The 24,867-nt window shown below is 38.4% G+C and overlaps 1 protein-coding gene across 7 annotated transcripts in view; it reads left to right on the forward strand.

Moving 5' to 3' along the window:
* The window catches only part of crppa (CDP-L-ribitol pyrophosphorylase A), a 312,877-nt gene that overhangs the window by 129,682 nt on the left and 158,328 nt on the right, over positions 1 to 24,867 (forward strand). For 4 of the 7 annotated variants that reach the window (XM_072251970.1, XM_072251968.1, XM_072251972.1 and 1 more), the window contains one exon: positions 10,767 to 10,952. The exons of 2 other annotated variants lie outside the window; for them this stretch is intronic. In XM_072251970.1, coding sequence (XP_072108071.1) covers positions 10,767 to 10,952 — 186 coding nt within the window. Of the gene's footprint in view, positions 1 to 2,695; positions 2,800 to 10,766; positions 10,953 to 24,867 lie in introns of all 7 variants that reach the window. One more of the 7 variants, XM_072251973.1, reaches the window with a different exon arrangement.

Consider the following 24,867-nt stretch of genomic DNA (forward strand, 5'->3'; position numbering starts at 1 on the left):
TAGTGCATATGCAGTCTACCCTTTTATTTATGCACCCTTGAAGGCTGAGCTCCTAGATACGGTTGACTTGTTCACTGGACTATAAGGGAATGTAGACCTTACACTCTACATCTGCAAGAAAAAGGTCTTCTATTGAATGAAAATCGAAAGAAAAAAATGCAAAACTGTAACACAAAATGCTGGAATAACACAGCAGGCAAAGCAGCACCTATGGGGAGAGAAAAAGTCAAGGTTTGGATTTTCAAGCTTTTGCCCTCGAAGGTACTCTACAACCTGATTCTATTGCACCACACTGTCCTCTGATAATATAAGTTCATGATACCACCTTGGAAAATGTGGACCTTGTGTCATGAAATTAAATTGTATTGGGAATGCTTCTTCTGATTTCCTTTGTGCATTCTTTACTGGATACCTGTTCTATCTTGTTATTCACTGGTATTGACTGTGCCATTGTCTACAAAGACCTTATTATTCATTGGTATTGACTGTTCCGTTGTCCACAAATCAGTGTTCATTGGGTGTGATGCAAAGTGACTGATCTCCTCAGAGGCCTTGATTAATTTTTCAAAAAGTATGGAATTTGATTTAAAAATCACAGATTGACAATTATGTCTTGTTCTATAGAAATTGTGAAAATTTGTTATAATGAAACAAGGAAGTGTTTAAATCAAATCTCATCTGCATTCAAATATTGAACACTCTTTGTCTGGAAAATTAATCAACCTTGTCTGTGTGCAGTGTGTGCCTATCTAACAGACCAAACCCTCAGTCCCTCACTGCAAGAAGTCATCATAAGGGTGTCATTTTTCTCAAAATGACAAAAGCTTCAAGGACGTTTGTTAGTGCCTCAATTATTCTTTATATTTATTCATGACTAAATAACTATGTAGGGAGCTGTATATTAAAGATTGCCAAGGCAAAGATTGGTAGTACAGTTTCATTAGATGTAGTCAGAAAATTGATAAATTCAATGAATGGGCAAAGTATGACAAATGGATTTCTCTGGAGAGAAATACGGCAATCATTTTTGACTGAAGTGGATGGATCCAACAGTTCTTCAGATAGTGGGAGGATCAGAGCAGTGGTGGTCTTCCTGAATTTGTTTGTGGACTGTTTCTTTATCTCAGGAGATAAGAATTGTGCTGATTTGTACTATTATAAATGAACATTCCTATTTTGAACCTTGTGATTGAAGGAAGGTCGTTGATGAAGTCCACTACCTTGATGATAATCAAGAGTAGACTAATGGAGCTACAAATGACTGGGTTGGATTTTACCTGCTTCTTGAGGACAGGTCATACCAAGGCAATTTTCCTCATTTTGGAATGATGCCAGTGTTGTAACTTGGCTAAAGTGGCAGCAAATTCTGGAACACAAGTCTTAAACATTGTTGCAGGATGTGTCGTCAGGACCCATAGCCTATGCTGTATCCAGTGCCTTTAGCTATTTCTTGATATCACTTGGAGTCAATCAAAGTAACTGAAGACTGGCATCTATCATGCGGGAATCCATCATACTTGACACCATTGGAAGAGGTTGAGATGGATCATTCAGTTGGCAATTCTGGCTGAAGATCCTTGCAAATGCTTCAGCTTTCTTTTTGCACTGATAGGCTGGGCTCCTCTTTTATTGAGAATGGGGATACTTGCCGTATACTGTTTAATTGGCCACCACTACTTATGGCTGGATGTGACAGATTGCAGAGTTTAGTTCTAATCTGTTGATTATGGGATCACTTATCTCAGCCTTTTGCATGCTGTTTAGGTTGTTTGGCAGGCAAGTAGTATTGTTTTGTAGCTTCACCAGGTTGTTTCCTCATTCTGAGGTACAGTATGCCCGATGCTGCTCTTGGAATGTCTCCTGCACTCTTTATTTGAACCAGCCTTGATCCCCTGGTTTTATGGTAGAGTGTGGGGCATACAGGTTGTGGTTGGGTACAGTTTTCTTGCTACTTATGGCCAACAGTGCCTCATGGATACCCAGTTTTGAGCTGCTAGATCTGTTTGCAGTCCGCACCATAAAGTATGGTGGTAGTGCTACGCAATATTAATAAAATATATTTTCACAGTGAAGATGGGATTTTATCTCCATGACTACAGTGTGATGGTCATTTCTACCAACACTGCCATAGCCAGATGCATCTTTGAGAGTTAGGTTGGCGAGGATATGTCAAGTTGGATATCCCCATTTTGTTTTGTCTGAATAAGCAGCATATTGCAGGGAAGGGCAGAGCATGGGGTAAAGGATGGTTAAAATCAGGAGAAAACCAGGCGGCATCCAGAATGAGCATCCATTCTGCTGCGATCCATTTTGCAAGCTCAAAGCTGAACATTTCCCTCTTGCTAAGTGACATTTTTTTCTATTATTCCAGTTGGCTGGTTAGCCATTCCCCCACCTGACAGTGGAAAATGTTTTTCCTGAGCTCCTATAACCCTTGATAATTTTGAATTGTGAACCTTCTAGTGAAATATTTCGTAACCATCGTCTCCCCACCTATTCTTAAGAGACTAATTTTCATTTTCTCCATGGATCCCAAATCTCTTGTGTCCATTATTATTTCGGTAAATTTTTCTCAGTAACCTTCTCAAACCCTTAAAAATTATGTCAGCAGGAGCTCAAACATAGTGCTATGCTTGGTGTAGCAAATGGAGCACATTCTTCAGAATTCATGTGTGACCTTGCCTTGTACTGACAGCTCCATGAAGTAAATGGAAAATATGAAATCAAACCTTCGAGAGGTTTCTCTGAATCTGACTGTATTGAAGCATTGGAGCTCCACATAGAAAAACAGAACTGGAGGTTGGTATTTTGATCCAGGTCCACATACTTTGTACTTCTGACTTTATGACTCTGTATTAGCATGGTGCAACAATTTCAGCTGCAAGCAGAATATTCTGAAATGCAGTTAGTAAGTTTAAGATTGTTGATATTATGTATTATTTCTAACATTGGCCTCAAACTGTTTAATACTATAATGAAAGATGGCTAATAAAATCTTATTCGTAGTACGTACTTAATAGTTATGCTTTATAATAGTACTTGAATGGTGAAAAAACTTACCTACATTTGCTGAATGTGGGATCCTGGAGAGGTAACTCGATAGATCCAAACGTAATACTTTGACTACATTGAAACGAATGGTGCTGATATCCTTTTATTCAATATCAAGCATAAATGCTAAAATATTATTCTAAGTGCATGCTTATTTACTTAAAACGTTTAATTAAATACTAAGCCTCTATTTTGTTGCCATAAGGTAGAAAAAAAACAGACGTATGGTTTGATGTCGATTTTGAAATGGATTATACATAGCCATTTTCTACTACATACTTTCATTTAGAATCCCCAAATTGTTCACTTATTAAAACATCATGTAGTTCTGCTCATAATCCATAATATCCCAGGTCTATATTGTGCAAAGCCTGGACATTCTGGGGAAAGAAGTGGCTAGGATTCCTGCTGCTAAGTCATTGAGTAGTTGTTTCTATGTTGCTAATGTGATTAACATTAAATCATACTTAATTTTTGCAAACCACCTTGTGATATGAAAGACACTATGTAAATGCATGTCTTGCTTTTGCTGTTCCTCTTTTTTTGTTGAGCAGCTGTTATTGGAACTTGTGTGTATGATAAGGGCAGTATTGTATTTGGCTGTATTGCTGCTAAATTTGAGTTGCTAATTCATTTCTAAAGAAATGTTTTTTTTTCTGGTGAAGGGTGCAGCCTCAGAATAGAAGGATGTCCCTTTAGAATGGAGATGAGGAGGAATTTCTTTTAGCTGGTGGTGGGGGGGGAGTTTGAATCTGTGGAATTCATTGCCATGGATGGCTCTGGAGACCGATTCATTGAGCATATTTAAAGTGGAGGCTGTTAGGTTCTTGATTAGTAAGGGCATAAAAAATTATGGGGAGAAGGAGATAATTAGACCATAATTATAGGGAAAACTAGGAGAATAAGATTGAAAGTGAAAATAAATCAGCCATGATTTGAATGATGGAGCAGACATAATGTGCTGAATGGCCAGATTCTGCTGCTACGTCATATGGTCTTAGCTATCAGGTTTCTGAACCTCCTAGCTATTCATCTTTCACACTATTTATTTATCTATTTAGCTTTTGTAACTTGCAGTATTTTTTATTTATTATACTGTACAACAAATTTCATGAAAAATGTCACTGATAATAAACCCAATTCTGATTATGATTCTGAAAAAAGGTGAAATTTTCAGGAAAATGAGCAAAGAACAAATTAATATTAAAAGGCAAGACCGCAGCTAACAAAATAGTGCTACTTTTTAACCTGGGAAATAATTACAATGTAGAATGTTTTACCATAACTGGCATACAAAACAAAGATCACGACACATTCAAATAAAATAGATACAAGATGTATTTGAAAAGGAATAACATTAAAAGATGAGAAAAAATGGCAAAATGCAGGTTTGAAAGTAAGGAATATTAGGTTTGAAAGAAAAGAAAGTTGGAATGTACTTGATGGGTCAAATGGCTTCTTCCTTCGTTGTAATTTCTATTGTTTGATGATACTTTCATAGTTTATTTGGTTTACTGTTCAGCAGTAATTTGAGTATCTACAGAAATGGAAATCCAATGTTGGAGCTCATAACAAGTATCGAACTTAAATGGTTTCAATAATAAAGGGTGTATACAACTTGCATATAAATAGTTTAACATCGAATTTGGAGTTTGATATTCTTTATTATCTTAACCACTGATACATAATATGCAGAAAAGCTTTAAACATTTTCATTATTGATCTGTAAAAACGAAGGATAGGTAAATCTTTCAGACTTGGCATTTGCCCTTGTGATATTGTAAGCATTTCTTTTAATTTCCTCTGGTAGACTGTAAAATTATAATTACATGCTAAATATTACCATTGCATTCCTGAGAGATTAGTTCATTAAACAACAGATGTTTTTAATGGCAAGACCTGCGAACATTCAACTTCGAATGTTAATAAATTATGGTTTAAGAAAAATAAAACTGATCTGTATTTTATAGTTCAGCATAAAAAAACTGGTTCCATTAAGTCTGTAATAAGGACAGATATTTTATGAGCTATAATACAAATAAGTTGGGAGAAAAAAGCCTTTACTTGAAATGTTGATGCTGAGCGCTACAGGATAAGCACCCAAATTTCAGGAAACACTTATGTAATCCAGTTTCCTATATTGTGTACCAAGATTATGTCTATTCTATCTTGTAGTTTATTTTTTCTGTTCTTCCTCTGATGGATTTTCCTTCCTTTGTTTTAACCCATTATTGTGTTTTCTACTGATACTTTTTAATGCATCCTATTCTAATTAAAAGCCATTTTTGGAACCCAAGCTTAAAATTTGATTGAAAGAGTTGTGAGAAATGCATATGATCTTTTGTATTCCATGAAACCTGTGGCTGCTCCTATAGCATCTCACAGCATGAAGCTGAATTCCATTTGCTTCATTCTGAGTTTTGAAAAACATTTTCTCTTTAAAGTTGTACTGGTGAGCTTCAGTTCTATTCAGTCACAAAAAAAAAGTTACATTAAAGATATAATATGGTGCATATTATATAAATAAATTCCAAAATCAACTAACTCCAACTAAACATGATGAGTTCAAAAGCAAATAGCTTATTAAGTAGAACAAATATATGGACTTCAACAAATTCTTCAAGAAAGAGGGAAAAAGTGAAATGCAGAAATATTTTCAGAGTGAGCAAATGGTTAGAGAGAAACTTGGAAGAAGATGTAGCAGTGGAGATCAAACATAATGCAAAACTATTTGTCCAGTATCACAGTGATTCTGGCTTAATTTGAAAATTTATTTAAATTGAATACCGTAAGGAAGATAGAGGAGTTATCTCTGAATGGTTTTAAAATTAAAAGGAGAAATTTAGCAGTCTTAATAGATTCAAAGTTCAACGTAAAACTTATTATCAGAGTACATGCATGTCACCACATACAACCCTGAGATTCTTTTTCCTGTGGGCATACTTAGCAAAACCATACAACTGTAACTGCAAACAGGATCAATGAACAACAAACTGTGCCAGTGGAAATATAAGTAAATAGCAATAAATTAGGAGTATGAAATAACAAGGTAAGAGTCCTTAAAGTAACACCATCAGTAGTCGGAACACCAGAAATAGAATGAGTGTAGTCATCCCCTTTTGTTCAAGAGCCTGATGGTTGAGGGGTAGTAACTGTTCTTGAACCTGGTGGTGCTAGTCCTGAGGCACTTATACCTTCTACCTGATGGCAGCAGTGAGAAAAGAGCATAGCCTGCATGGTGAGCATCTGTAATGAAGGATGTTGCTTTATTATGGCAACATTTCATGTAGATGTGATCATTGTTTGGGAGGGCTTTACCCGTGATGTACTGGGCTGAATCCACTATGTTTTTTTGGATTTTACGCTCAAAAGCATTGGTGTTCCCATACCAGGCCATGATGCAGCCAGTCATTACACTTTCCATCACACATCTATAGAAGTTTGTTAAGGTTTTTGATGACATGCTGAATCTCTGCAGACTCCTGAGGAAGTAGAGGTGCTGCTGTACTTCCCTTGTGTAACCCCCCTCACCAGGCTCATAAGCAAGCTTGGCTCTTTAGCCAGCTCTGCTAACAGCTACGTGACTCAGTGGTGAGGCAGCCACCTTTCATCAACAATACGCTTCTAGGGTTGGTATGATTTGGTGTTCAACCAAATAGGAATGTCTTCATGTTCCAATTAAAGAAACCTCAACAGGATGAATGCTGTGTAAATACTGTCCATGCACATTTATCGGTCAACAAGAAATAACAGATCATACACTGTACAAAATTGTAAAGCTATTTACTAATTTCAGCTCTATCAGACAGTTATTAAGAGAAAGAAAAAAATAAAAGGGTTCCTTACAGTTAAACCAGTCTAAATGTGCACACAACATTGGAGCTCATGTCTTCCAGAACTCTGTATTCAGGAGTGTATCTCCTCCTCTCACGTTGGACCCATAGTCTGTGTGAAAACACACGCCATCTTTTCAAATTCCCTTCAAAAACCATCTCAATCAAACGGTCCTTCCCTCCCTCCCTCCCTCTTATAACCCTTGGAACCATTCATCTGCACAAAACACTTCTTGCAATGGGGACTCTCCTTTCCGCAGCATTCTGAGGCATCTTCCCTCCTGTCCTCTCCGCAGCTCCCGCCAAAAAGACTCTGAACCAGACTACTGTCCGTCACAAATCTCTCTCCACACTGCTCTCTCTAGAACTTTCTCCCAATTCCATCATCCTGATTGGCTGACTCAACATTCGTAAGTTGAGCAGCAGGGCTTCTTATCTTTAGCCAAAACCATAACATTCTTCCAGCAGGACCCACTGCTTTTGCAAAAACTGCTCAAATGAAATACCTACAGCATACAGCAGAAACCTTAACCAGGACATTACATTTGCAATTACGAGGGGTGATTGATAAGTTCGTGGCCTAAGGTAGAAGGAGTCAATTTTAGAAAACTTAGCACATTTATTTTTCAACATAGTCCGCTCCTACGTGTACACACTTAGTCCAGCGGTCATGGAGCCTATGGATCCCTTCTTCGTAGAAGTGGTCCACAGCAGGGGTGACTGATAAGTTTATGGCCTAAGGTAGAACTTCAAACTTTCTACATTATCACTCAAACAGTTGAACTGCGCATGCATGTAACGAGAGCATCGTGGTCCTCAGCAGGAGTGATTGATAAGTTCGTGGCCTAAGGTAGAAGATGAGTTATACAACTCCTGTTACATGCACATGCTGGTCAACTCTTTGAGTGAAAATGCAGAATGTTTGAAGTTAATAACTCATCTTCTTCTACCTTAGGCTATGAACTTATCAATCACCCCTGATGTGGACCACTCTGGAGGTCCAAGACGCTGACTTCTACAAAGAAGGGATCAGTATGCTCCACGACCGCTGGACTTTGTAGGAAAAATAAATGTGCTAGGTTTTCTAAAATTGACTCCTTCTACCTTAGGCCACAAACTAATCAATCACCCCTCGTACATTTTTATGATGGGTCCAGGACAAGCCTCTGAAATAGTGACACCCTGGAATTTAAAGTTACTGACCCTCTCCACCTCTGATCCTCCAATGGGTACTGGCTTGTGGACCTCTGGTTTCAATCTCCTGAAGTCTACCATCAGTCTGTAATTCCATCAATATATCTATAAAATGTATGGCTGTTTCCAACAAAGCTAATATGGTTTTGTAGTGATTCCATGGAGAATCAGTCTGTGGAGGAAACGCTGAATGCAGTGCTCTGATTATTAAAATTAAAAAAAAAACTGCAGGTGCTAGCTACTGAAATAAAAACAGAAACTGCTGTTTAAAAGCTCAGCAGGTCAAGAAACATCGTGGAAAGAGAAACAGTTGTCTTGTCAGGTGGAAGACACTTCATCGGAGTTAATTGTATTGGTAACACCATCATGTCTAAAGGGCAAGGGAACAACCCGATACATGCCTGAAGGCTGAGGTCCAACAGCAAACACAAGAAGTAAAGGTGAGATGGAACATAGAAATGTAGGAGGCCATGACATTTTTCAACACTGTTTAAGACTGTTGAAAGCCCAATGGTAAAGGACCCAAGAATAAGAACTTATTAAGGGCTGAGAGGCCGTGAGAATTCACTGGAAGGAACACTTAAGAGAATTCCTCGCCTGTGATTATTGTCCTTTCTTGACACAATCTTCCAGCAAAGTATCCAGGTCCAGTCTCACCACCTCTTCCAAAAGGAAAAGAAGTTAAAAAGGCTAAATGCCAAATGAGAATTAAAAAGGCTTCAAGAGTAGATGCTATTCCCCACTGAAGTTCTAAAACACAGTGGAGAGGAACTTTAGTCAGAAATTGAAAAAGAACACTTTTCCCAGAGCAGGCAATGTTAAGGGAGAAGGGAAATCTGATTATGATTGCCACGGAGGGTCTTCTTGCTCTCTGCCACGGAAAAGTCATCACCACAGGGTCCTTCTCACCCACTTTCTCTAAGTGGCCAAATACCTGCTCTGTGAATCACAGTGTAGATTCTATCCACAGAGAGACATCATAGACATCACTTGTCAACTCTGGGTGAAATACAGGAAGCAGCTTAGTCATTGTACTCAACCTTTCTTGGCCTCATTAAAGCCTCTGATTTTGTTGATCAAGGGGTACCGTGGATTATCCTTTTCAAAATTGGCTGCCTACATAAAATTGTCTCCATTTTAGGTTTGCTTCATGTAATAGGTCCACAATGTCATTGTAGATTCCCATTAAGCAATGCTGTATCAATACCCAGTATTTTTCTCAGTCTTTATTGCTGTAGTGCTACATCTCAGTCCTAATGTGCTTCAGGTTGTGTGTAGCTAATCTGCTGGGCTAGTAGGGAGTAGTTCAGTTTGCTTTGTTACCACTCTAGAATCAAGATTATTGAACCCCCAGTCATCGAATTGTACATTCTTGCAATCTAGACCTTAAGTTCTGCATTGCTCATTCACTGGTATATAGAAAATGTGCCTTGCCTTCTATAAAATAAGTGTCTTCTGCTGACATGCCTCCACAGTCTCACACTTCACAATTAAAGTCCATTGTGCCACCCTGGAAAACATGAATCACTTGTCATTACTTCCAACAGGGGCAAACAAGATCAGTCTGCAGACTCCTCCAAATCCACTGGTAGGATATGAACTATTCTTGTCAGCATTCCCTGATGAAACAAAATCCTTAATACTAAGGCCTGAAGTATATTTAATCAGCTATAATTAACATTTAATTTGCATCCAATACTAGAAACTTGAAACAGATGCTTTATTGTTAGGGTGTCCATTGGTTGGCATGGACATGCTGCGCGTAGTGTCAAATTTCCAGGCTCTTTAGCTTTATGGTCCCATGATTGAAATCGTCAGATAAACACAGGAAATTGTTCAGGATTGTTCTCAAATTGTCCTTGAGAGAGTGTAACATTGGCATCAACTCCTTAGAGTCTCTGGCTCTTGACCTCTCAAGGTGATGAAGAGTGTTCAGGATTGTATTGAGAATATTCAGTCCATGCATTGCCCTAACAACTCATCCTCCTGCCCTGTTGGGGATCTCCTGCCTCATCTGTACAAAACCTACAGATCCTACTTCCAATTCATTCAGCCACCTCAGGATCCACGAAATTGGAATAAAAGCATGTCCTCCTTGAACACAGAAGATTGCCCAAGAAGGAGGAGTTAAATTTGGTGCAGGATTCACAAACCAATTCACTTCAAAGAAAGGAAGTGAAAAATTAAGGTCAGTTGCATTATGTTTAATTGTTGTGATTTCAGTAATGTTTATAATGATTTAGGAATGTGAGCAAGTTTTACAAATGCTTTTAGATAATTTTCAATAGCTTTTCTTTAAATGGCAGGGGAAGCTAGGGCAGTAGATTTGCTGCAGTCCCAGCACTTTCATATGCAAGTCATTTTCTGACAAATCTGTTTGTTTTGTTCAGATAAGGGATTGGGCTATTTGGGTCCAGGACACTCTTAACCAGCAAACTTGACCCTGTATTGAGTAAGCACGAAGCAGTGGAGAATCCTAAATACTATGTGTTAAGAAGGACCCATTCATCAAAATCTCTGCCAATTCAGTTGTCTTTTTGCACAACAGCTTGTGTATTTTCAATATATGTCAATTTTAAATTTAAACAGTTACTCTGAAACTTGAATCAAAGTATGATTACATTGGCTTGCCATTAACTTTTACATTGTTAAGAATACTTATGAAGGAAAATGTCTTGAATCCAACAGACCCAAAATTTTGGAAGTAAATACATCTGGCAGCCTGTGTTCTTGCACCTGTTAAATGCTGGAGACCATAAGGCAAATTTCTCACCCCATATCCCTCGTCTGGAGTTTTCAGCACACAGCAGGATTTATCGTAAGGGAATGCAGGGATCAACATGTTTCATGGGAAGTGTGAAACCATATCTTCAGGTATATATATTAAAAAAAAGCATTATTTCTGTTGTTTGCCAACTCACTGTATCCCTACTCATCAGATGTTCACAATCAGCAAACCTAAAAGCTCTGGTGAGTCCTTAAAAGCGCCATATAATTGGAATAAGCTGGTACTGCATAAGCTGGAGCTATTAGAGGTGTATGATATTCTTCAGGACATTTAAAAATCATTCTTTAAATTAGATTTTGAGAGTACATGTACAGTATATTTAAATATGTAAAAGGAAAAGTCAGGGATTATATTAGGAAACCATCTGTCATAGTTCATTATGTACCATTAACTTCCCAATACATCTGTAAGAGCAAAAATAATTAGATTCAAGGTAATCAGCCAAAGTCAACATGACTTCATGGAAGGAAAATCAAGTTTGACCAATATAATGGAATTTTAATGGTAATCATTGAATGTATTGTACTTCCAAACAGATTTGATAAGATGCTACATCATGCTCACTGGAAAATAACAAAAAAACTCATGGTGAAAGAGGTAACATACTGGCATAGGTGTAAGATTGGTTGGTTAACAGGAATCCTAGTTTAAGCATAAATGTGTCTTCCTAAACTGCACAATTAAAACAAATGGTTTGTCATAGGGATTAGTGCTGGTGCTGCAATTACATTTTTAGAATTTATTCATATAACTTGAATGAAGGCACCAAAGATTTGTTGCTAAATTTGCTGAAGACATTAGTAGTGAAAGAAGTTTGAAGGGGACTTAAGAAGGCCACTAAGGGAAATAAGTCTGTGTATATAATTTAATGAAGAATTGGGAAATGGAGAATAATGTTGGAAAAAATTAAATTGTCCATTTTAATAGGAAAAATAAAAAAGCAAGCATCTTATAAAAATGATAAGAAATTGCAGAGCTATAGGCTGCCTTGAATTTGCAAAAGGATAAGTATACAGTGAGCTCATTAGGGAAACTGGGAAGTGCCATGAATGTTGTTGTTTATTACAAGGAGAATCGAACACAAAGGTAGGGATATTTTGCTGGTGCTGGTGCAATCACACCTGAGATACTTAACTAAGGAAGATTGTTAATATATTGGAAACCGCTCAGAGAAAGTTTCTTCTCCTAGTATCTAAAATGGGCAGAATGTCTTCTGAGAACAGGTTGGATAAGCAAGGCTTGTATCCATCCACTGGGGTTCAGAAAAGTGAGAAGGAGCTTGACTGAAACATAGAAGAACATGAGGGATCTTGAAAGGGTGGATGTATTCTCTCAAAGGAGAATCTAGAACTAGCATCACTGGATTAGAAAAAACTATTACATGAACCTAATGAGGAAAACCTTTTACTCTCTAGGTTGTGACTCTTTGGAACTCTCTTCATCATTTTTGGTGGAAACAGTCTAGTATTGTTAAGGCGGAATTAGGTAATAAGCAGTGGGTTTGAAAGGCTACAGCTAGGAGTTTTGAATTTGGAGCTGAGATGCTGTTAAGTTCACCTAGTTCTCCTAATTCACTTATTTGTATGCTTGTATCTTGCTAAATTTATATCTCTCAATCAAAATCATAAGAGGATTTCTTCATCTTCATTACATTGCTGTTTGTGGGTTTTGTGGGTGCGTGTAATACTCACATTGCTGCTACATTTTCTACAGCATGGTTTAAGGAAATACATTGAAGTGCTCTGTGATTGTGAAAGGTCTGACATAAATGTCATCCTGTTATTTTTTTTTAAATTATAATTTTTACACTTTTGCAAAGTCATGGCTAGTCATACCTGTGGCAAGTCCCAGGAATTTTAACAGAAAAACCATAACTCTATACACCAACCATTGAAATATATTGCTTAGCTTAATCTGAATTCTCCTCCTTTGGTGAAAAGCGTGAGATTAAGGCAAATGTGCATAATAAACAGAATGAGCAGTAAACAATCAAATTTAACCTTAATCATGTGATATGGAAACCAATTGCACAGAAACACATCCTAAGGAAGATCTTCACAGCAAAACAATTTCACCTGTACTGACTCAGCTTCAAAAATGCACTGTATTTGCAAGAGAAGGCTAAGAAGTTGAAGAATTACCCCATTGAAGTCGACAAAATTGTAGCTCTGCCAATTTGGCTGCCAGTAGCATTGCCAACCTGAGATATTAAGAAAAACCTTTGATGTAGGAGTAAGAATCAAAAATGCTCTGTTTGACTGTTCTACTGTGCAAATACAATGAACACCTGAAGCTATGTATGTTGCAAAACATTTATCTAATAATTGCATAAAGCTTAGATTAAACTTAATGAGTTAATTACCTACTGGTACTAATTAATGCTTTGAATCTCCATTGTAAATCTCAATGAATTTTCAAACTGCTGATTTACCCTTGAGAGAAAATCCTGAACTATAGTTATAAAAATTCAGCTTCAACAACACAGGTGATATCCAATTAGTAGATCTCATGACAGGAATGTGCAACTATTTCAGGAAGAATTGAATTTAAAACTGGGTTTCTTTCTCAATTTCTAAGAAACATTGGCTAGTTTGTTGTGTAAATTTCTTTTTTATTTAGTTGCATCAGGAGTCACAAGTTATTGTTGGAGCCCATTTTAAGATAACTGTTGTTGATGATCATGGAAACAATGGTAAAGTGCATTTTAGTGTTGTCTTCAGGCACTCATTTAAAGAATAAACGCACTTGGAAGTAAAATGAATTTTTTTGATAATACTTTTTAACTATGTAATTAAGTTTATTGCAGTTATCGATCATCAAAATACAGAAAATTGCTTTTTTAAAAATTTGTATCATAGTAGAACCTGGAGTGAATGTGAAACATACTTAGAAATGCTAGAACTCAAGCAGTGTCTGTGAAAGGAGAACCCCTTCAGTGGCTAACCTGAAATATTGATTAGTTTCTCTTTCTACAGATGCTGCTTGACTATCTGAGCATTCCCAACATTTCTATTTTTGTTTCAGATCCCTGCATATGCAGTTTTACTTGTTTTCTAGAGTGAGTTAGTTATTTGCTGGTTTTGATTGATACTTGGGAATAGGAGCAGAATTGATTCAATTCTTCTTTAATACAAAGAAGCCACAGCACCGAAACATAGCCTTCTCTCCAGCTGGTATTTGTGATCCCTGTAAGTCTTGTCTGTTAACAGTTCCATCACTTTAAATCCACCTTGTATTTTAAAATACATCAATTTAACATATTCAATCCCAATCTTGGTGGAATTGATGAATCTGAGCAAATATTGCATTCAAATTACCACAGTTGTCTTCAAAGATAGGTCAAGGAAAATTAGAAGAGGTAGTTGGAGCTTGATTTGCAATTATTCACAAGTGAATCCTGCTGGAAAGTTTAAATATCAATGCTGGGTAAGAATGGAAGTAAAGATTTACATTTATTTAACTGTTATCACTATCTCAGTATGCCTGAAGTTTACAGATATTGAAATATTTGATTCCTTATTCTTGCTGAAGTTACTAGAGGAAATTCTGAGAGATCTACTAGCATTTGGATAGACAGAGCCATAATGACTCCTCATGTCAGGTTCAGCTTGAGAGAATGTGTATACATAATAAATGGGGTACGAGTGGGAGGTGGGGCATTAGCGGAAGTTAGAGAAGTCAATGTTCATGCCATCAGGTTGGAGGCTACCCAGACGGAATATAAGGTGTTGTTCCTCCAACCTGAGTGTGGCTTCATCTTTACAGTAGAGGAGGCCGTGGATAGACATATCAGAATGGGATGTGGAATTAAGATTACTAATTACTAGCTCTTCCTTCATTTAGTCCTGACGAAGGGTCTCGGCCTGAAACGTCGACTGTACCTCTTCCTAGAGATGCTGACTGGCCTGCTGCGTTCACCAGCAACTTTGTGTGTTGCTTGAATTTCCAGCATCTGCAGAATTTCTCGTGCCATCTTGTGGTAACCATTTTCTTGCAGTCTTTCTGATTCCAAGCATTACCTTGTTGGCCTATTCAGGCTGAAGAAAAAAATGGATAAACGCTATGTTTTGCTTAATCATGAACTGTTCTTTACACCCCCTATCCAATCTGGCTTTAGTCACTTCACTCATATGTGGCATGGTTCACTGGAAGATCTTTGAATTATCTTTACTCTGGACATTTCACCACAACTTCCCAGCCAAAAGATTGGATACAGAAGCCAATAATTTTGATTAGTTTTATGCCTCTAAGTACTGAAAAATTTTGGTCTGCAGAGGCCTCATTGGTTCCATGGTAGATTTCATCTTCTTAGTGATATCAATATGATGTTTCTACTTATCGTGTTAGTAGAAAAGAAGTGGATTTCCAGATATTTGGAAGTCTTTTGTTTACAGATGTTAACACCTCTCACAGTAAAAAAGAGATTTGCTGCCCGGGCCACATGCTCATCCTCTTTGCTTGCACTGGACTGTCCTCACCCATCAATGGCAACCCTCCCCCATGTACATAATGGAGTCCGGTGGGGAGCAGCAGATTCCCAGCCCCTGAATCTTTGATCCCAGTATCAATCACAGGCTCCGCACTGAGGATTTGATCTTGGACATGGTTTTAGAGCATTCTCAACCAAGCTAAAACTAAGTCTATCAAACAGATGACCTCAGGGGTCTGGGATGTTAAAAAAAATTAAAATTTGCACCTTATGACAGTAAAACTCAACATGTGATGAAACTCAGATTTCAGTTTGTGCAAAACTCTGTCTGCAAAACTAGTCATGATCAGGATAGCATATCTCTTTATATAAAATCACAGATACTGTATGTATTCTTAACTTGTGGAGTCACAGAGTAATACAACATTGAAACAGGCCTTTGGTCCAATTTGTCCATGCTGACCAAGGTGCATTCTTGAGCTTGTCCCATTAGCCTGCATTTGGCGCACATCTCTCTAAACTTGCTTTCACTGTTCCCCAAGGAGTCTGATAACAGATCCAAAAACTGCAAGGGTTCTTTCCTTGTGGGTGTAAAAAGGAACAAATGTCACATTACTCCCCTCTATTTTGGTGTTTTTTTAAAAAAACTCCTATCTGTACAGATGCCAGCTGCCATTTGACTTATTCTTACCACACAGTGAAAGGAAAGTTGATGTTGTTGCTATATACATTAAGTGTCGTTGACAGGAGATAAGTAAAATAAGACAAGCTGCCAGTCTCTGGCTAACTCATTTTCAGAATGCTATTGTTTCAACCACACAGGTGGCATAAATCAGTACTTAAAGGATTGTTAGAAAGCTACCCCTATGATTATAGAGCTAAAAAAATATCCTTAAAATAAAGACAAAGGACAAGAAAGCCTAAGACCATCTGAGTTTTAAGTCATATTTGCTTTGGACATAACTGATAAGAGGTTGGGATAGGGGAGGGGAAGAGTGGCAGTTATGGGTGTATTACAGGCTCAAAATAAACTGGGTCCAAAATATTTAAATAAAACTAATCATATGTTTCTAAAAATTCAGTGGTGCTAAACATGGAGCCATAGCAGGTATGTCCACATGGGATCCTAGAGTCTTTTTGACTGTAAGTTCTCTTATTGCCATTCATTGAACAGATCAGTATCATTGTGCCCAGCATTTGAAGGGTCTATGACTTTGGTGAATGAAGCCAAAATGGAGAAGTATGCAAAATACCGTGTGCTGTTTGCAGCACTATTTCTTAATATTATTGGATCCAGTGCAGCCCCAGTTGTGTCGAATGGTTAACTCTTTCGACAGAGAGTGACTTTCTTACTAAGAGGGCAGCACTTTAAAATAAATTGTTTATAGTTACTACATCAAAAAGGTATCAACTTAAAGGCCATTTTGCCATACATATTTGGAGTTTGTTACCAACTACCATGATTTCCAAGGGCATGAATACAGAGAGACAGGGCATTCAGGGTTTGATTTGGAGGCGTTCTCCTGGAGTTAGATATTTAACTTTCACACGCTGAAAAGGAGGAGGAACGCAGTAGCTGAGAGATGACAACATATGGCTGGTCAGGATCCATGGAAAAGCATTCAAGAGCTCTCCAAGGGGTGCTGAGCCCATGGTGGTAAGAAGTGTCCTCAGGCTATGCATGAAGTTGGGAGGCGAGGAAGGCAACAAGGGAAAAAGTATGCAGAAGAAACCAATGTATCAAATGTAAGAGGAGATTATTGGCAGAAAGTTTAAGATTTAATTCAGATGGTCAGTGCTAGACATAGACATGTATCTCAAAACTGCACCACCATCAGTATCACTGTTGTTGCATGAATGAAACCACCGGAAAGAGAGAGAGCTACTGGGAGATACAAAGCAGCTTCTTTATTCGACAAAACAAGGTACAGCAGACTTTTGAGACCCTTTTGGTAGAAAGGTCTGCTGGCCCAGTGTGGGGCTTGATATTTATTTGCTAAACACAAAGGACAATTCATATTTACAAAGTTTAGACAATGCTTTCTTTTGAAGCTACATACAAAACTACACACCTTCTGATTACATTCATCCCACCGGCAGCAGCAGCATCTGGACTGGTATTCAGGAATCCGTTGTTCCAAACTGAATCCACAATATACTTATTTGGTATTTTACGTGCTAAACATGAAGGACAATCGGTATTTACAAAGTATAGATAATGCTGTCTTTGAAATTGCATGCAAACCTCACACCTTCTGGTTTACATTCAGCCCAGCAGTGTCTGGACTGGTATTCCGGTATTCACAGCTTTTAGGAAATGCATTGTCAAGGAACAGAAGACTGGTGGCTGAAGCCATTTACTAAGTGTTAATGACCTAAACCCAAAAATTACTCTAACAATCACAATCTCACTGAATTGTTTCTATCATCTAATTAAATCTTAGCAAAGTTCAAAGAATATATATTATCAAAATATGTATACAGTACATCATTGAAACCTAATTTTATGAGATAAACTTCAGTCTTAGAATATGATGAATGTAAATTATACTAAACTTCAGAAAATATTTGTCAAATCCCAGATGGTTTATAGAGGCCTGTACTGGGCATCCCATTTTAAGAAGAAAATCAAAGTCTTAGCATGAGCAGAGAGGGAAAAAAAAAATGATCGATGGGTGACAGAGTAAGGTTGGAGACTGGCCAGTTCTCTACAGATAACAGATTAGGGGACAGTTAGTTGGAGGTATTTAAGCTTATGTACAATTTTGAAAGGCTAATTATGGGGAAACATTTTCTCATGGTGTAAGGACCAGTAACCACAAGAGACCAGCATATGGCAATTGGTACATGAACTGCAGTGGCTATGGTGTGCATGGCAACATATTCTGGACTTGCTCATTTGGGTGAGACACCAGAAACTGCAGGTGCTGGTACCTGGAGCAAGAAAGAATCAGCAGGAGGAACTCAGTGAGTGAAGCAGCATTTCTGGAGGAGAAAGGAACTGCTGATGTTCCAGGTTGAGGTCCTTCTGCCATGAGAAACTGATGCAGGGTCTTGACCTGCCATGTCAACATTCCCATCCCCCCACAGATGCAGCTTGACCTACTGAGTTCCTCCAGCACATTTTCCACATATAGGCATTGCTGAATAAGCTGACGGCCATATGTGTCTTGTTCTGGTCTTGGGTGACTGGACGTTCTGACAAATCTGAGTTGAGTGGCTGGATGAAATTTACATTTGGCTTGTCAGCTTTACACTGGCTGCAGCTTGACACTTCTAGTGTGACCACATTCATAGCAATAGGATTGCTCACCTTCATTTAATAGGTGCTTAGGTGTTAAAACCCTTAATCATGAGATGTTTAAATCATCAGACCAATTGGGAAATGAAGAAAAAGGTTTTCTGAGTGCAAAACCTGCACGACCTGTAATTAGAGTCAACATATGTTCTTTGGGCTTTATGTCACTTGTTATCTCATGGAAAAATAGGACAGGCCCTTGGGACTTTTGAGGGTGTAAAATTAGTGTGTGGCTGTGGGCCAGGAAGGACACCAACTGCAAGACACAGGCTGGAGGATCATCAGGGTTCAACATATTATGATCTTGAAAGCCCTGACAAAAAGAGCAGTGAAAGCAGATGCAATAGCAACTCATAATAAAGTTGGAGAAATGGTGTTTGGGGACCATTTTGCAGAACTGCAGGAAAGTATGGACATTAAGAATGGTTGGGTGTGTTCTTGAAAGGGAAATTATTTACTCTAGTGAATGTGATGACAGAACATCTTGAACAGCTGCAGTCTGTGTGTTGAAGGTACTCTGATACTGCGAGTATCAGATCTTTGACCTAGCTCATCAAAAACTCACTCTCAATATTTCCAAGTTTTATTAAGAGTGGATCTTGGAGCTCATAATGTTCTCATGCACCTGAGACTTATTATCCCTGCTAATCAACAGCAGTAAAGAATTTAGAAATGTGTGTGTAGAATAAAGGAACATAGCACCCACTTAGAACAATTTTAACATTGAATTTGGAGCATAATTGCTCTGTTTCTGCACCATTTGGTTGATATCCTTACCTAAATATAATCTCCAGGTTTTGGCTTGAAAACAGCAGATGATTCAATATACACAACCTTAGAAATAGACGTTTATACACTTCTGTTCTCAATTCACTTTCAAATGGCCTTAAATGGAAATTGTTTCTCCATCTTCCCTGTTGAACCTCTTTTTTTAATGCTTTGAGTATCTTGATTGAATGAACCTTCCTCAATATTCTGTTGTGATACGTGTCTACAGAATTCCTCCATTTAATTTAGCCCATTGTCCTGGTAGCATTTGCACTGCGGACCGGTTTAATATTGACAATATTCTTGCAGACCGGTGGTGGGGGGTGGTGCTAGAGTTGCCTACGGACAAGAGTAGCAGTCAAGTACATTGGGTCTACCCCTAGAAATACATGCGCGTATGTGCCGATTTTTTTCCTTCCACAAATGGTTTTTGCCGATTCTGTTGTGGGGGCGGGTGTTAATCATGACCGGAATATAGGTGATAAGTGGGTAATACACTCAAATTTGTTTCTAAAAAGGTCTATCTAACGAACTTAATATTAAACACACAGTGCACATTTTCCTCGCATGAATATAGTGATAAGTCAATTATCAGGGGAGGACAGGGGAGCTTGAAATAAGTGTTGAACGAACTTCCAGTAGAAGTGGTAAAGACAGGTTCGATATTATCATTTGAAGAAGAATTGGATAGCTATATGGACAGGAAAGGAATGGAGGGTTATGAGCTGAGTACAGGTCGGTGGGACTAGGTGAGTGTAGCATTCGGCACGGACTAGCAGAGCAGAGGTGGCCTGTTTCTGTGCTGTCATTGTTATACGGTTATAGAGTATGTCACTTATAAGTCAATAGCGTCGTAACATTTTAAGTAATGGTTGGATATTAAACACACGGCACATATTTTCCCCGTATGAACATATGAAATCATTACAACACACCAATATCGCTGAATCAGTGGGAGCCCCGGGCTTGTTTCCTTGCAACAAGACGGTGAGGGAAGACAGCGATACTCGAAGGGGGTTCCTTATGTCCAGTCTATTCCGCAATTTAGTTTTCATTGCATTCATTGCAGAAAACCTCGCTTTGCAGAGATATGTTGAAAATTGAAGCAACGTTTTCAGTGCTTTCGTGGCTATCTCAGGATATTTAGCCTTGACTTTGATCCAGAATGCTGGCAGAGATGTTATGTCAACATACTTTTCAGCCCGCCGTCATTTGCAAGCTCGAGGAGTTGATCTCCTTCTCGCGCTGACATGGAGGATGCGCGAGTAATGACTTCGCTTGCGTAATGGCTCAACAGTGGGCGTGACAGGGAATGAGGAAAGGTTTCTTCGCAGCCTGGTAACTCATACTTTGCAGCCCGGTGGTTGGGGACTGCTGGTCTAAATCAGGATGGCACCAAGTTGCTATCCAAAGAACAATATTTCATTTATCAGGTGCATTGACCAGTACTGAAATAATCATAGATAGGGACCAAGGTTCCATATAGCCAAAGCCTTACTTGATATAAGGGTTCTAGATTCTATAAATATGTGATATTGATGTACTTAAGCATATATGGTTATGTGTCTATTCACCAAAATTTGGGCCAGTTGTCACATCCCACGAATCGGAATATTTTTCTTTTTTCCTCTTCTAGCTGTCCCTATCTATGAACATATTACTGCAGCATATCACAAGGCATTGTTTGATTCTGTGTTACTATTAATATCACTCCGATTTTCAGCTTGATTAAATAAGCTATTTAAAGGATGTTGATTGAAGCCATTGTTAAGAATTATGTTATAGGAAGGCAATTGCAATGTTTAAAAAAGTTTAAAAATCTCGCTCACGAAATGAGGCTCAATTGCTTCCATATTCATCCTAGTCTTGACTGCTCATTGCTGTTTAATTGCATGGAAGAGTAAGGGGCAAGGTGGCAAGAAATTCCTAAATGTAGACAAGTTTTACAGCATGGAATGGCTTGCACAGGATAATTGCTGAGAAGTTTGTTGAATAATTTTAAATACAGATTGGAAACAAAGATTTTGTAATGTTGAGGGAGTGCGAGGCAGTAAGATTAATTTTGGATTGCTACAGCGAGAAACAGAATAAGAACAATGGCCTTCGCGAGAAACTGCTGTCCTGAAACTCCTGCCCTGAATCTCCTGCACTTAAACTCCTGTCCTGATTCTCAATCTGATCTCTGGGGCATCCGCTGCTACTTGTACTTTTGCTGTAGGACAGTGATCTCTACATAGTAAGGCTGGAAAAATTACTACGCAAGATTGAATTATTGCTTTGTGCCTTTGAAAAGGAACAAGATAAATAGTGGAAGGAGAATCATTGACAGTAATAGCTGTAAAGAACAAGGAATTGGCATTAATAGGATTGTACCACAAGAAACTGACACAGTCTTAATGGACCAAATATCTTCCATCCTTTGACTACATTAATTCCTGTTGCATCATTTTAGTACAGTTGCTCTTTATGGGTACATAATTTGTCCTATTGTTTCTTCATATAGTCTTCAATCTCTGTTTTTGTTATACTACCATTGCTTACTGCGCTGATATCTCTGAACTGAAATTTAAAAATATTATGCAATCTCCTTAGCATCTTTCGCTTATTCAGCAAAACTGAAATTTTTTGGTCACTGAAGTCTTTCTTTGAGACCGTAGGCTGCTGAAATACACATCCCTCATTGTTTAATCCCCATATTTTCTTCTATTGTGTCTAATATTCATTACAACCATACTAGAGTGTGGCCTAAAGTGCCTAGAAAATCTATTTCAAAGTAATCAGACAAAGGAGAGTGAAAACCAAAATAAAAAGGATTTTACATTCTCTATTCAGGAAGTAAAGAATCACAGATTACAGAACTGTCCTGTTTTGCAAAAGATTCTAGTCTTTTACTTAGTTGCATTGTTTCTTGCTAATGCTCACTGTGAATTTGAGGATTTTAGTTTTATAATTGCATGCTATTTTGTTGTGTGTTATAGAAATAACCACAATACAAATCATTAACTTTCAGAAAATGCAGCTGCAAAAGTAGCCAGCCAAGTACATGTTTTATAGTTTGATTTGTTTCTTATTATCCTGGGAGTTATACTGTACAATATTGTATATTTTCTGTTTTATATGTGATGGAAGATGATTACCAGAACAGGAAAATAATTTTACTCCTTTCTTTCTGCTTCACTGCTGCTGATATTATAGGATGTTGACATGGCTGAAAAACAGTGTGATAGTATTACTCATCCTTCACTTAATCAGAATCAGGTTTATTATTACTGACATATGTCATGAAATTTGTTGTTTTGCTGCAGCAGTACAGTGCAATACATAAATATCTTCAGTTTATATGGGAAACTGAGGAGGTGATAGATAGGAGCTACAGGGAGGTAGTATCCCCTAAGTTGCTGGAGGCAGGTACCTGGATGACTGTCAGGAAAGGTTAGGGAAATGGGCAGCCACAGATAAGTACCTCTGGCCACTTTGGATACTGTTGGCTGGACAACCTATCAAGGAGGAACCGCATCAACTGGGTCTCTGGCACCGTGGCTCAGAAGGGAAGGAGGGAGAGGAAGACTGCAATAGTGATAGGGGATTCAATAGTTAGACACGAGATTCTGTGGATGTGAAAGAGACATCCAGGTGGTATGTTGCCTCCCAGATGTCAGGGTCAGGGATGTCTCAGATCAGGTCTCACAGCATTCTAAAGGAGGAAGGTGAGTAGCCAGAAGTATTGGTATATATTGGCATCAATAACATATGTATGAAAAAGGAGAAGGTCCAGGGATTTAGGTAGAAAGCTGGAAAGCAGGACTTCCAGGATTGTAATCTCTGCATTGCTGTCTATGCCAGATGGTCGTGAGGGTAAGAATAGGATGATTTGTCAGATGAATACGTGGCTGAGGAACTGGTGCAGGGGGCAGGGTTTCAGATTTCTGAATCATTGAGCTCTATTCTGGGCAAGGTATGACCTGTACAAAAGGGACTGGTTTCACCTGAACCTGATTCTTGCAGGTAGGTTTACTAGAGCTTTTTGGGGGAGGGTGTAAGCTAATTTCTCAGGAGGATGGGAACCGGAGTGATAGGGCTGAGGATGGGCGTAGATAGTCTACAAGTAGATGGAGTGTGCAGTCAGACTGTCAGGAAGGACAGGCAGATGATAGGCAAAATTGCAGTTAGTGGTTGATTTGAAGTGTAACAGGAGGAAAATTCAAAGAGGGTGATCAATACAGGACTGAAAGTGTTAAATTTGAATGCATGCTATAAGGTAGATAATCTTGTAGTGCAATTAGAGAGTGGTAGATATGACGTTGTGGGCATCACTAAGCCATGGCTGAAAGAAGATCATAGTCGGGAGCTTAATCAGAGTCAGGTTTAATGTCATGCATGAAATTTGTTAACTTTATGAAATACATGACAAACAAATATAGAGGAAAAACTACTGAATTGCAGTAAATATACATATCTCTATTAAATAATTAAGTTAAAATAAGTAAGTGCAAAAAAAAAAACAGAAATAAAAAATATAGTGAGGTAGGTTTCATGGGTTCAATCTCCATTTAGGAATTGGATGGCAGAGGGGAAGAAGCTGTTCCTGAATTACTGTGTGTGTGCCTTTAGGCTATTGTACCTCATTCCTGATGGCAACAATGAGAAGAGGGAATGTTCTAGATGGTGAGGATCCTTAATGATGGACACTGCCTTCCAAAGGCACTGCTCCTTGAAGGGGTCTTGGATACCATGGAGGCTGGTACTCCAGAAGCAGCTGACTAATTTTACAAGTTTCTGCAACTTACTTTGGTCTTGTGCAGTAGCCCCCCACACCAGATGGTGATGCAGTCAGTCGGAATGCTCTCCGTGCTACATCTGTAGAAGTTTTCGAGTGTTTTAATTGACAAACCAAATCCTTTCAAACTCCTAATGAAATGTTGCCACTGTCTTGCCTTCTTCATAGCTGCAGCAATATGTTGCATCCAGGTTAGGTCCTCAGAGATATTGACACCCAGGAACTTGATATTACTCACTCTCTCCAATTTTTATCCCTCTATGAGAATTTGTTCGTGTTCCCTCGTCTTACCCTTTCTAATGTCCAAAGATCCACATTGTTTCGAAAAGACAGGCAGGTAGACAGAGGAGGTCAAGAATAAAGAAACTGCTGGTGTAAAAATACTCTGATGGGAGTTATATATAGGCTTCCGAACGGTAGCCAGAATATGGGCTACAAATTACAATGGGAGATAGAAAACACATGTCAAAAGGGCAATGTTATGATAGTCATGTTACAATAGTCGTGGGGTATTTCCACATGCAGGTAGATTGGGAAAATCAGTTTGCTGCTGGATCTCATGAGAGAGAAGTTGTGTAATGCCTATGAGATGGCTTTTTGAAGCAGCTTGTTATTGGGCCCACGATTGGAAAGGCTATTCTGGATATGATGTTGTGTAATGACCCAGATTTGATTCAGGAGCTTAAGGTATTGGAACCCTTTGGAGGGGTAATCGTAATATGATAGCAT

This window comes from Mobula birostris, chromosome 3, assembly GCF_030028105.1.
Source record: "Mobula birostris isolate sMobBir1 chromosome 3, sMobBir1.hap1, whole genome shotgun sequence".
Taxonomy (NCBI): Eukaryota; Metazoa; Chordata; class Chondrichthyes; order Myliobatiformes; family Myliobatidae; genus Mobula; species Mobula birostris.